Here is a 12,129-nt window from a genome sequence, read left to right on the forward strand (position 1 = left end):
TCGACCCAAGGGTATATTGCCTCGCATGTACTTGTAGTAGATGAAGGTTAGACAGCCAGACAGTCCGTACCACGTGAAGATGTAGGTCATGTGCTTGTTGTAGAAGTTGTTCTCGATGTTGGTGTCGAAGCGTTTGAGTGACAGTGCTGAGGAGGGAACAGGACGTCCAGCCTTTGGTGCGGACTCTACAAACGTCTCCTCCAACATGTTGACAATGACAGGTGATGCATCCACTGTTGCAGCCATATCCTTTGCATCGATAAAGTACCACTGATTCTTTGCAGGTACATTGTCCGGTGTGAACATACTTCCTGCCTCCTTCGCCTTTCCAATCAATCCCTGTATCTTGACATGTTGTCCAACAACTTCGCTCATATCCTTCATGTTTGATTGAATGATTGAATGATTGAGTGAGTGTCGCGCAAGACTAGCTCATTATGCTAATGTCTAACAAACATACCATTGTCTTGAGCTTGTATGTTGGTAGCCAACCTCTGTTGACAAGTATCTTTGTATCGCTGTCGTCTAACTTGAGTGGCGTGATGATGTAGTAGCCTACATTGTTGTCGTTCGTTCTTGGACCAAGATGAATGCTATTGCCACTTGTGTATGTACCTGTCAACTCGACCCTTCTGAACTCTAGTTGATTGGCACCAACCTTACTACCACTACTGCTGCCGCTGCTGCTGCCACTGTGACCTGCATCTGAAGTTGCAGCGGGTGGGTTGAGTATACCATTGACAATGTTTGTGTTCATTGTCACAGGTGGCTTCTCAACGTTATCCTTTGCAGTCTGTATCAGATCCTTCTTCCACTGATATCTGTACACCTGCCATGTTCCCAATCCCGCGGCTATAGCCGGGAACACCATGAACATCTTGAAGCTTCGCTACATTGAATGAGTGAGTACAATGTCAGGGATATGTTCATCATCACAATCAATCAGCAATCAATCAATCGATCATACTTGAGTATTGTAGTTCATTATTAAGTATAGTTATCGATTACTCAATGTATCTTTGTGAAACAAACATCATATAATAAAGTAGTTAGAACACGCGAAAGAGATGTCACGAATTTTGTGATGAATGGAATAGTTCCAGGGGTGAAGTTAATCTAGATTTGGAGTTGGTGTCAATGACTTTGGAACTCCCCATAGTTTAGTTTGGTGATCAACAAGGATATTACCTATTTACCTTGGTCCAACCCATATCCTAAATGCAATACTCACTTCCTTTGAGATGATTTATTCTTCTTTGATCTGGCCTTTGATCTTATTCGCTCAATCAATGAGTTTTTGGATAGTGCACCAGATGTTGAGACTGAGCCAGCCTCGTTGCCCTTGACTCTTTTGATCACAGAGACTGGTTTCTTTGTTTTCTTTGTTGTTGATCTTTTGTTGGATGAGGTAGCTGCGGCCTTGAGTCTCATCTGTATATTCTTCAATCGACTTGAACTCTTGGAGTGAACATGTCCATTGTGTATCTCGTCCTCTTCATCATCTTCATCCTCTTCTTCATCCATCTCAACTTCCTCCTCCTCATCAATCTTGATTGGATCCTCCCACTTTTGCCATGCTTCCTTGCCCGCTTGCATCTCTTCCTCAGTCAGTAGACAGTCGTCCAACTCCTTTTCGATCATCGAGCGATCCATGTTCACGCCACCAATGAAGACGACCTCCTGCCTACGGTCTCCCCAAGGCTCCTCCCAAGCCTTAAGGATAGACTCGACAAGGTCTGGCTCAGGGTATTCATTCTTCTCGAGGTCGGCCAGCCAATATCCAGCCTTGGACAGGGTGAGGCCCATGCCCGCCAGACACCACATGCCAATGAGGTCGGGTGTGGTAGCGATCCACATGAAGCCCTTGCTACGAAGAACACCATGGAAAACCTTGACACCACGTGTGATCACGTCGTTGAGACGCAATGGATGGAAGGGCCGTCTGGCACGATAGGTAAAGTTGCTGATACCATACTCGAGCGTCTCTGGAACATGTGTGCCGCGCATTTCTTGAAGCCAACCTGGATGCTCCGATGCCTTCTTAAAGTCGAACATACCAGTGTTCAATATCTCCTTCAATGGGACGATGGAGCGAGTTGAGCGGAGTATCTTGGCATCGGGATTGATATGTCTAATGAGGCCCTCAATTAAGTCCAAGTCCTTTGGAGCGACCAGGTCAACCTTGTTCAAGATTACAACATTGGCAAACTCGACCTAATATGTTGGGTTTGAATGAGTTAGTTGTTTGATTGATTGATAGAGTGGAATAGTTCCAGAACATAACATACCTGATCAATCAGTAGGTCAACGATGGACCGCTCATCGTCTTCGGTCGCGCCCATCTCCTTGTCTTTGAGTGTCTCACCGGCATGGTACTCATCCATCCATGTTGAGGTGTCGACAACGGTCACCATGGTATCCAATCTGGTCCACTCACTGATTGATGACACTTGTGGTTGTCCAGACTCTTCAGTACCATCACTATCCTCAAATGTGAATGTCTCGGCGATTGGCAATGGTTCTGATATTCCCGATGACTCAATCAACAGGTAATCAAACTTCTTCATCTTGGCCAACTTGGACACCTCAATCAAGAGGTCCTCACGCAACGTACAACATATACAACCATTCTGCATCTCCACCATCTTCTCGACCGTCTTCTCCTTTGGCTGGGTGCGGCTCACAGCAAAGTCTGACTTTACCAACCTTGCATCAACATTCACTAATGAATCATTGATTGATTGATTGAGTGAGTTATGATAATCCTGGAATCAATCATTCAATCAATCAATCGTACATACCATCACTCATATCATTTACAATGATGGCCACTTTCATGCCCTCTTGGTTGTTGAGGATATGATTGAGTAAGGTTGTCTTTCCAGCGCCAAGGAATCCAGAGAGTACCGTCACAGGCAGTCTTTTGTCAACTTTGATTTGTTTGTTTGATGGTGACATATTGTTGAAAGAGTTTGGTGTTGGTTGTTGTATGAGTATGATTGTTCCAGAACTTATTGATCCGAATTGGTAATATTACCTTAAATACTACACATAGTATTGCTTTCCAGGTTGGTTGATTGATGTTAAGTGTTGTTTGAGTTGTCGTTCAGGAGTGTTGCGCAACACGCCATTTTCAAAAGTTCAGGTGTGACTTTACCAATACATAGATCTTCGTTGGTCTCGTCTCTCATGATCCAACCATTGTTAACCATCAATGGTCGTGTATTGCACTTCACTGGACCTCACTTCACCTCACCTCACTGCACTGCACTGCACTGCACTGCACTGCACTGCACTTCACTTCACTTCACTGCACCTGCGTTCCACTCCTGATCGCTCTTGTTTTGTGAATATTGAAGTGCCTGAGTCTGAGCTGGCATGAGTGAGCCGAGGATGGATCTGTGGTCTGGATTTGTGTTCAAGGCCAGCTGGCGTAGTGCTTGTGTACCTCTTGGACTTGGACTGTCATAGGTGGCGGTACTACCTAACGTTCATTGCTGACAGACATATGCAAAGTGTAGAGAGATAAAACAAGTCTACGTATTTTTAGTTGGTGTACACTGTATTTGGTTCTTGTCATGAATGCAATGTAATACTATTATTATTATTATTATTATTATTATGTCAATGTTATGTTGTTGACGTCAACTTAACAAGATAACTTGTCTGCATGTGGGGCAAACAAACAATCAAACAAGTTCATTCAGTTTATGTGAAGGTGATGTTGGTTGAACCAACATTTATTTTTTGATGACCTTCCACCATCAATCAATCTCATCATCATCTGTCTACTCTCTTTGTCCTTTTATTATTATTATATTACACATAACATTACTTACAACAACATATATATAAGACAGTCATCTCTGTCATTATATAATATTATATATATTTAACATAAGTTGCACTCATTCATTATAGCTACATACATCATTCAATCAGAGTGTAGTGAGCAATTGAGTGAGTGAGTGATAGACAGATAGACAGACATACATACATAGAATGGACGATACATCAACATTACAACATGATGATCAACATTATGATGACAATCAACAACAGTATGATAATAGCACTGGTGAACATAATGTGACATATGATGATGGAGGCTATCATGATCAGGAATATGACCCGAATGCATTCGAACCAATATGGGTGCGCGCTGTATATGACTTTGAAGCCACCAACGACACAGAGATGAGCTTCAACGCCGATGATATAGTCTGCATCACACAGGACTATAATGACGGCTGGTGGTGCGGCGACCTCAATGGCAACATCGGCCGTGTGCCCGCCAACTACTTTGAGTACCTGGAGCAGGACACACAGGACACGCAGGCCTACGGCGACGAGAACGCCCACTACGACAGCCACCAGACAACAGACACTGGCGGCTCGTTGGACAATCAGCAGGCGCAAGGAGATGGCGACGACGAGGACGACGAGACCGACCAGGGCGAGCGCAAAGAGATGCTGCGACAGAAGCGCGAGATGTACAAGAAGGAGATGAAGGAGTTGCAGGACAAGCTCAAGCAGCAACAAGTCACAAAGGATGGACTGGGCTCCGAGATCGACGCACTCGAGAAGGAGAAGGAGGCCATCGAGGCACAGGTGCGCGGAATGCGCCTGCTCAAATATCTGGACCTCGAGATCACCAAGACAGACATTGACATTGAGCTCGACTCGGAAGTGTCGCAGCAGGCGCGCCAGACCGGTCTGGCCATCACAATGGACCTGCGCACGATTCGCCAGTTCCTGGCCACGCTCAAGTCGGCCACGCTCGATCAACCCAAGAAACAGTACGACATCAAGCTGGAGGAGCTAGAGAAGAAGCTCACCGTCAACCTCACCAACCTGGACGTGTGCGACAATCTGAAGAAGTCGGTCCAGATGGACCTGGCACTGCTGGCGAGCGAGATGGAGCTGTTGCTTCTCAACGAGAACCTCAGCCAGCTGCCTCTGCCACCACCCCCAAGCTCCACCATACAGCTGCCCACGCCACCGTCCGTCACCTATAACCTGCCACCGCCTCCTGTGCAGGCGGGAGGCTCATTCATGCAGTCCACCACGGTGGTGCTGCTCTCGGAGAAGGACAAGCGCAAGTCGATGAAGGAGGCAAAGAAACAGGAGAAGCTAGAGTCCAAGGAGCGAGAGCGAGAGGAGAAGGAGAAGAAGAAAGAGAAGAAGAAGGAGGAGGATGTCTGGAGGCCTACCAAAGTGACCAAATAGGACATCATAGTACTTTCTTCTTCATCTCACACATCATTACATACATACCATACAACATCCAACCAACAACAGCAGCATCGACAGGTGTCGGCAACCTCCGAATGCCATCAGTCCCTTGTGTGTCAGGTGAATCATTCATCATCTGGTACACCCGACCACAACCTACAGGTCTGCTTAAGCTAGCCAAGAGTCAGCACATCCAGACTAATGGCGCAATCAATAAACATCACCCCTTTGTAATTGTACAAGACTATGGCCGAGGAATGACAAGTGCAAGGGTGAGGGTGAGGGCGAGGGCGAGGGCAAAGGGGTATGGTTATAATACAAGGCCAACCATCATATGATGATGAAGATGGCCCCTGCGCAACAGTATCCTTGGGGATGTTTATTTGATGAGTGGGATACCAGACCATACTCTCTTGCGGTACTCTTTGTAATCGTTTCCAAAGAACCCAACTAGGAAGTCCTCCTCATCCTCAATGCGCTCAGAGAAGAAGCGCCATGAAGCCCAGGCATAGCCGACGATGCAGATCGGGTTGAATTGAACGAGTTGCGTCGAGACACTCCAGACGAACCAGCCAAAGTACGATGGATGACGCATGTATTGGTAGATGCCATCGGTGACCAGTTTGTGATCGCTTCTCTTGGTGTCCTGCACGATGTGTGAGAAGTTGGTGCCGGCCTTGATCATAGCCTTTGTTCTAAATGCTTGTCCGACAAACATTGTCAATGCGCCCAACATGTTCAAGTATCCAAACGACTTCATCGATGGGAACAAGTACCATTCAATCCAGAACTCTACAAAGCCCAACAACAATGCAAAGTTGAATGCTGAACTATGATTGATAAGGAATGCTACATGTAATCAAGTAAGTATGTATGTTTGATTGATTGAATGAATGAATGAATACAACTTACACTTGCTTGAGAGTAGAGTATGATCATACATTGATACCCATAAGTACTCCCAGAGATGGAATAGGGCAAGACCGACAAGGTAGAATCCATAACCTACAAGTGTGTCGGAGAGTAGGATCAAACCTAGACCAAGTCCTAATAGGCCACCAAGTATAAAGGCAGTTGAGACTGTACGAGCTGGACCTTTTTCACTCCAACTATAATCCACATGATTCTGTCTTGTTCCTGTTGACATTCTCTATCTATCTTTCTATATTTATCTCTCTATCTGTATAAATGAAGATAATTGTGAACTGACTTGACATAAAGTCACCTTTTTAAAGGGTGGTGTGATCGCGAAGTACTTTGACAACTTCAATGAATCAAATTCACAAGTCTACAGAGTCCTAACAATGTTCATGTGTCTAATGTCATTAGTATCTGTTCATCGAGGCAAGATAGAGCAAGGGTCGAGGGTATAAGGACTAACATTGGTTAGGAACTTAGGAGGTCCAATGGCCACTGACCAATTATACACTCTAACTTTGGTAATAGCCTTGGTCAATCAATCCAATCAGATGAATGAGGGAAGTGACAGAATGAACTGAACGAATTCAATTAGAAGGAGACACGGTTCATAAGGTTGGTTGGGAATAAGGTCACATGTAGTTCATTTGACATACAGACAGACAGACAGACAGCAATAACAACAAACATACAAAGAACTATGATGGTGAATGATGTTCGCCATCCTCAACGACAAAGATAGTCGATATTGGAAAGAACAAGATTGATGCATGCGTGGGTTCTTTGCACACACACGTCCACATTAATTAAAGTGTTCTTGAGGTTTGAAGAATGATCAAAACAATCAAATTCGTGTATGGTCGCCTGGTCTTGGAGGTCACAATAAATGTCGAACAAAGTTGGGACAGGCGGCTGTCTCTTCTTCAATCCTCATTTCACAAAGAGTTTCTCTATCTTCCCCTACTTTGTTATCGGACGGACATCTACTTTGTTTATTTCAACAACAACTAAATTTACAACAACAACAAACAATTACAACATTGCCAATCAATCAACTTTGTTTTTGAAAACCAGGCATCGATATCCTAATCCTGGGGAAATCGATCAATTCAATTGCGTTTGTCGATCGCAACGTAATTCCGAATTTGCCAAACAACACCCTTCAGATACAAAGGGCATCAACCTATTTCTCAAGTTCCTGAGAGCTACAGGCAACCTACAGTCATCTAGCAAATATTTAATATACATACTCTTTTTATGAGTCACTAGATTAATTACACTAGGTTACTACTACAACTATTATTACGACATCTTGTTGGACCAATCTGTCATACATAAATACAAATATATAATTATAATTATACATTATACATTATAGCCTCCATCAATCAATCATTGGCAAACCACACCCGTTCATTCATTCATTCAGTGCACTGACCAGCCAACCACCACCAACCACATCATGTTGGAAAGTGGCTACCCCAATCACACACCACAATCACAAGTACAAGTACAGGTACAAGTACAACCTCAATCACAGCAACAACAACAACATCATTCTTCAACAACCCACAACATTCATAACAATAACAATAACATCATCAGACATAGACATAATATAGGTTTGTATTATTCTTTAAATATTAAGTAATACTTGAACTAACATTAATATGTATTTATAGAACCTGTCCAGCATCGTCTGATTTACAATGATCAGCAGCAACAGCCACTGCAGAGGCAGCATCAGCAGCATCATCATCAGCAGCAGCTTCAATTGAGATATTATCATTATCAGCATCAACAACCTTATAATCATCAACACCAACATCATCACAATCACAATAGACATCAACATCAACATCATCAACATCAAATACAACAACAGCAACTTCAACAACAGGCTCCCTCACACACAAAGTTACAACAACTACACCAACAACTATATCTTCAGCGTCAACAACAACAATTACAACTACAACAACAACAACAACTACAACAGCCACAACAACAACAACAACAGAAGAAGAAGAAGTTCTCAGATATATACAAGAGTGGAAAGCAGAAGATAATGATATCGTTATATAATATTTATAGGAACTGTAAGATTGACAGGACAAGAACAGGACCGCAAAGATAATTGGTATAATACTAACAATACCATTTATTACAGATCCTTCCAATCCACCTGCCTTCTCCAAATCGCCATTATGGTTGATGGGCAAGTGTTATCATCCATCGGCAAGGCCATCATCACCAGAACAACAAGTAGTGTCTGGTGATCGTGAGCAAGTGCCAGTGCCAATGCCTGTACCATTACAAACAATATCGAACAATACCAATAGCAATGGAAATCGCTTGTTTGGCTCACTGTTTCAATCATCACAACAACATCAACAACAACAACAATCACCTGACCAACAACAACAACAACAACAACAACAACAAGTTACATCTACAACTTCCAACAACAACAACAACCACAACAATGGAACAACAAAGGATGAAGCGTCTCAAGAGATTGATCGCTTCATTGCAGACTTCAAATCTATACTTTGGTTGAGTTATCGCAAGGACTTTCCAGCATTTGAGAACACAAACATTACGACGGACATTGGCTGGGGATGCATGGTGAGGACAGGACAGATGTTGTTGGCACGTGGTCTTCTTAGACATCTCTACTTCAACGAGGCCATACCCGAAGCAGACAAACATCGTCCCAACTCCAAGTATCGGCGCATGATGACATGGTTCTGCGACCAGCCTGGCAAGGAGCATCACTACTCCATCCATCGAATTGTACATAAGAACAAGATGCTCACCAAGTATCACAACAACTCAATCCTTCGCGACTTTGGCATTGAGCACGAGGACGATCAGAACTGGAACAACGTCGAGGAATGGTTCGCTCCAACAAGGATATCAGTTGTCCTTAGGTATGTGATTGATTAATTGATTGAATTGAATTGATAGATGGCCATGCACTAACATCTCCTCATCCACCATCGATATAGACACTTGCTAAAGTCACAACAACAACCTGACATTACGATGTATGTCCCATCAGATGGTGTTATCTACAAAGGATCATGTTCAGAAGTTATGCTGTTATCAAACATCACTGGATATATCAAGTACATTGTCGGACAATAGTTCGTTGGTCCCATCACTCAAATCACCAAGCCAGAGTTGCACGATATTCACATCGTTTGTGCCTTCAAAGTCGCAGAGCTCATCGATGGATGACTCATACTTTATGGTGTCGGATGGTAGTCATGGAGACTCGAGTGTGGACTCCCCAATCAAGGACCCTCTGACGTGCTCAGACTTTGGCAGCATCATCACTGAGCAGTGGAAGTCGATCATCATCATGGTGCCAATCAAGCTTGGGGTTGATCGTCTCAACGATATCTACTTTGGACAGATCAAGGCGATGCTACAGATGCCCCAGAGTCTTGGTATCATTGGTGGCAAGCCCAAACAATCATTCTACTTTGTTGGCCATCAAGATGACAATCTCATCTACCTTGATCCTCACTTTGTCCACGAGCACTCGACACCAGACCAACAGAACTTCATTGATGTATGTGTTACAATCATCATTCATTCATGTCCACAGCCATACTAACTCATTCAATCAAACACCAATTAGTCTTATCACAATTGTATTCCTCAGAAGATGTCTCTGTCACAACTCGATCCATCGATGGCGATTGGATTCTATTGTAGGACTCAAAGCGATTTCGAAGACTTGTGCTCAAGGATTAGTGCAGTCGAGTCGCATGGATCTCCAATGATAAGCATTGGTGAGATCAGTCCAGACTACCAGGCAGAGACCGACGATATTGACCTGTCATTTTACGAATCGGACATTGGACGAAGCTTTGCAGAGTTGCTCCTCACCAGTGGCGGTGCAAGAGGAGACAGTGATGCCGAAGACGATACATCAGCCAGAGATCCATCACAGCAACCACACCATCATCACCAACATCTGGCTGGCGAGGAAGAAGAAGATTTCGATGGATTCACTATGGTCCAATAGATCGCAGCAGCAATGTTCATCAAGTGTCATTGCTCATGTTCATGTTTATGTTTATGTTCACATACTCAGACCAATATTGTCTGTGTGATAAAGATCATCTCTCTATCACTATCCATCACTTGACTACTATATTATCTATATCTATATTCTAAGTGTTGACTGATTCATTGGTTGATGGTATATCATCATTATGATGTTCAAACACTTCGGACTTGCAGACTGGACATAATGATTTGATCTTGAGCCATTCATCAATGCATCCAGAATGAAAGAAGTGCGCGCAAGGTAGCGTTCGTATGTTGTTTCCAACCTTGTATACCTCTAAACATATTGAACATACTTTCTTTTCGACACAAGATGTTGAAGAAGATGTAGATGATGTTGAAGAAGATGGTGATGAAGTCGGTGATATGATTGGTAATGAATCCAGTGATGTACATAATGATCTCAAATCCTTGTTTGTAGCCAAACGATGAAGTGGTAGAAGATCAATCTGTTCTTTCTTTGCTCCACTATAATTCTGATTGTCTGCATCCAATGCTAACAACATCTCATAGTCTAGGGTTATGTGCACTTTGTTAGTAATCCTGCGATTGCCATCCAATATATATTTGATATCATACCGTTCTCGTTAAAGTCTCTGTCGATCATTGTCAGCTGGAGGTTGAGAGGAGCATTTATAAGTGATGGCAGTCGTGAGGTCGGTCGGATGACATTGCCTTGATGATCATATTGAATGATGTTTGGTGTTGTGTTTAGAGTCCACGCCACCATGTTGCCAGGGTATTGATCGACGCCAATCCATCTATTTTGATTCAGTATACACCAGACTTGGAAGAAGGCAATGAATGTTGCCGCCAGTACCAATAGCCAATAGAGAAATGATGATGCATCGGTAGATGATAGGTTGGCCAATATGAATGTTGTCAACAACAAGCAAAAGGATGACACCAGGAACACATTGACATTTCTTTCAATTGTCACTCTTCTAAGTGCATTCGCAACTTCATTTAGATTAGTTCCATTTGTATTATTATTATTATTATTATTAGTGACAGGTACTTCACCTGTTACATTTTCGCCAACTTCTCCTACTATATGTTGTTGTTGTTGTTGTTGTTGATGCTGTTGTTGCCGCTGTCCTCCTTGCCTATGTCTATGTACAAATTGTTCAGTGATTGTTGTATTATTCATTTAGTATGTATGTATATATGTGTAATCTATCTCTTTCACTCTTTATCCTCTGTTTCTATCTTTGTTTCTTTCTATCTTTCCTTCCCTCTTTCCTTTCTTCCCTATTTACTGCTCGCTTAGAATAAGCGGTGGCAGATTTGTAGGTTGAAAGTCAACCTGTAATTGAGGTCTTGGAGTTATTGTTATTGTTTGTTGTTGTTGTTGTTGTTGTTGTTGTTGACAGCACTGTTGTCAATGTGTGTCAATGTTGCAAGGTGTGTCAATGTTGTTGTTGTTGTTGGTTGTGTTTGTGTTGTGTTTGTGGTGTGGTGTCTTTCCGGTACTACTTCATTCACTCTCCCTTTCTCTGTCTCTATGTCCATGTATGTATTTGTGTATTGTGTATGTGTATTTGTTTGTGTATGTATATGTATGAGGGAGTGTGTATTGTGTTGTTTCTCAATGTCATTCATTCATAGACAGTATGTCTGACTTACTGACTGACTGACGACAATGACACTACCATAGATCGGTCCGATTGATCATATAATCAACAACTCTGACCACACATATATGTTTGATTGATTTTATGTCATTATACATATAGATATAAACAATAATGTTTGATTGTAATATTGAGTAAATGAATACTGAACATCCAAATATCCATTTCCCCATTCATATGAATAGTAATTCATGAGTAGTAATGTCATCAACAACAACAGCCACCACACCAACAACAACCACAACAACAACAACAACAA

The 12,129-nt window shown here is 42.7% G+C and overlaps 6 protein-coding genes across 6 annotated transcripts; 2 read left to right on the top strand and 4 right to left on the bottom strand.

Moving 5' to 3' along the window:
• Nucleotides 1-889, bottom strand: SAMD00019534_080840 (hypothetical protein; the record flags this gene model as incomplete). Its single annotated transcript, XM_012896544.1, has 3 exons — nucleotides 1-378; nucleotides 488-678; nucleotides 736-889. Coding segments are annotated over 3 exons (723 nt in total), but the record flags the coding sequence as incomplete, so codon positions are not given.
• Nucleotides 890-1,227: 338 nt separating this feature from the next.
• SAMD00019534_080850 (hypothetical protein) lies at nucleotides 1,228-2,958 on the bottom strand (the record flags this gene model as incomplete). Its single annotated transcript, XM_012896545.1, has 3 exons — nucleotides 1,228-2,214; nucleotides 2,289-2,722; nucleotides 2,802-2,958. The coding sequence occupies 3 exons, from the start codon at nucleotides 2,956-2,958 to the stop codon at nucleotides 1,228-1,230; spliced, it is 1,578 nt and encodes a 525-aa protein (XP_012751999.1).
• Nucleotides 2,959-4,002: 1,044 nt separating this feature from the next.
• On the top strand, nucleotides 4,003-5,229 carry SAMD00019534_080860 (hypothetical protein; the record flags this gene model as incomplete). The annotated part of the gene is made up of 1 exon (XM_012896546.1): nucleotides 4,003-5,229. One exon carries the CDS (start codon nucleotides 4,003-4,005, stop codon nucleotides 5,227-5,229), a length of 1,227 nt encoding a protein of 408 aa, XP_012752000.1.
• A 385-nt stretch (nucleotides 5,230-5,614) lies between these two features.
• On the bottom strand, nucleotides 5,615-6,382 carry SAMD00019534_080870 (hypothetical protein; the record flags this gene model as incomplete). Its single annotated transcript, XM_012896547.1, has 2 exons — nucleotides 5,615-6,084; nucleotides 6,148-6,382. The coding sequence occupies 2 exons, from the start codon at nucleotides 6,380-6,382 to the stop codon at nucleotides 5,615-5,617; spliced, it is 705 nt and encodes a 234-aa protein (XP_012752001.1).
• Nucleotides 6,383-7,615: 1,233 nt separating this feature from the next.
• Nucleotides 7,616-10,192, top strand: SAMD00019534_080880 (hypothetical protein; the record flags this gene model as incomplete). Its single annotated transcript, XM_012896548.1, has 6 exons — nucleotides 7,616-7,775; nucleotides 7,836-8,252; nucleotides 8,324-9,086; nucleotides 9,165-9,203; nucleotides 9,286-9,733; nucleotides 9,803-10,192. The coding sequence occupies 6 exons, from the start codon at nucleotides 7,616-7,618 to the stop codon at nucleotides 10,190-10,192; spliced, it is 2,217 nt and encodes a 738-aa protein (XP_012752002.1).
• A 148-nt stretch (nucleotides 10,193-10,340) lies between these two features.
• On the bottom strand, nucleotides 10,341-10,632 carry SAMD00019534_080890 (hypothetical protein; the record flags this gene model as incomplete). The annotated part of the gene is made up of 2 exons (XM_012896549.1): nucleotides 10,341-10,411; nucleotides 10,533-10,632. 2 exons carry the CDS (start codon nucleotides 10,630-10,632, stop codon nucleotides 10,341-10,343), a joined length of 171 nt encoding a protein of 56 aa, XP_012752003.1.
• Between the last annotated feature and the right edge of the window lie 1,497 nt (nucleotides 10,633-12,129).

The sequence above is a fragment of the Acytostelium subglobosum genome (genome assembly GCF_000787575.1).
Source record: "Acytostelium subglobosum LB1 DNA, scaffold: scaffold17, whole genome shotgun sequence".
In the NCBI taxonomy this organism is placed as follows: domain Eukaryota; phylum Evosea; class Eumycetozoa; order Acytosteliales; family Acytosteliaceae; genus Acytostelium; species Acytostelium subglobosum.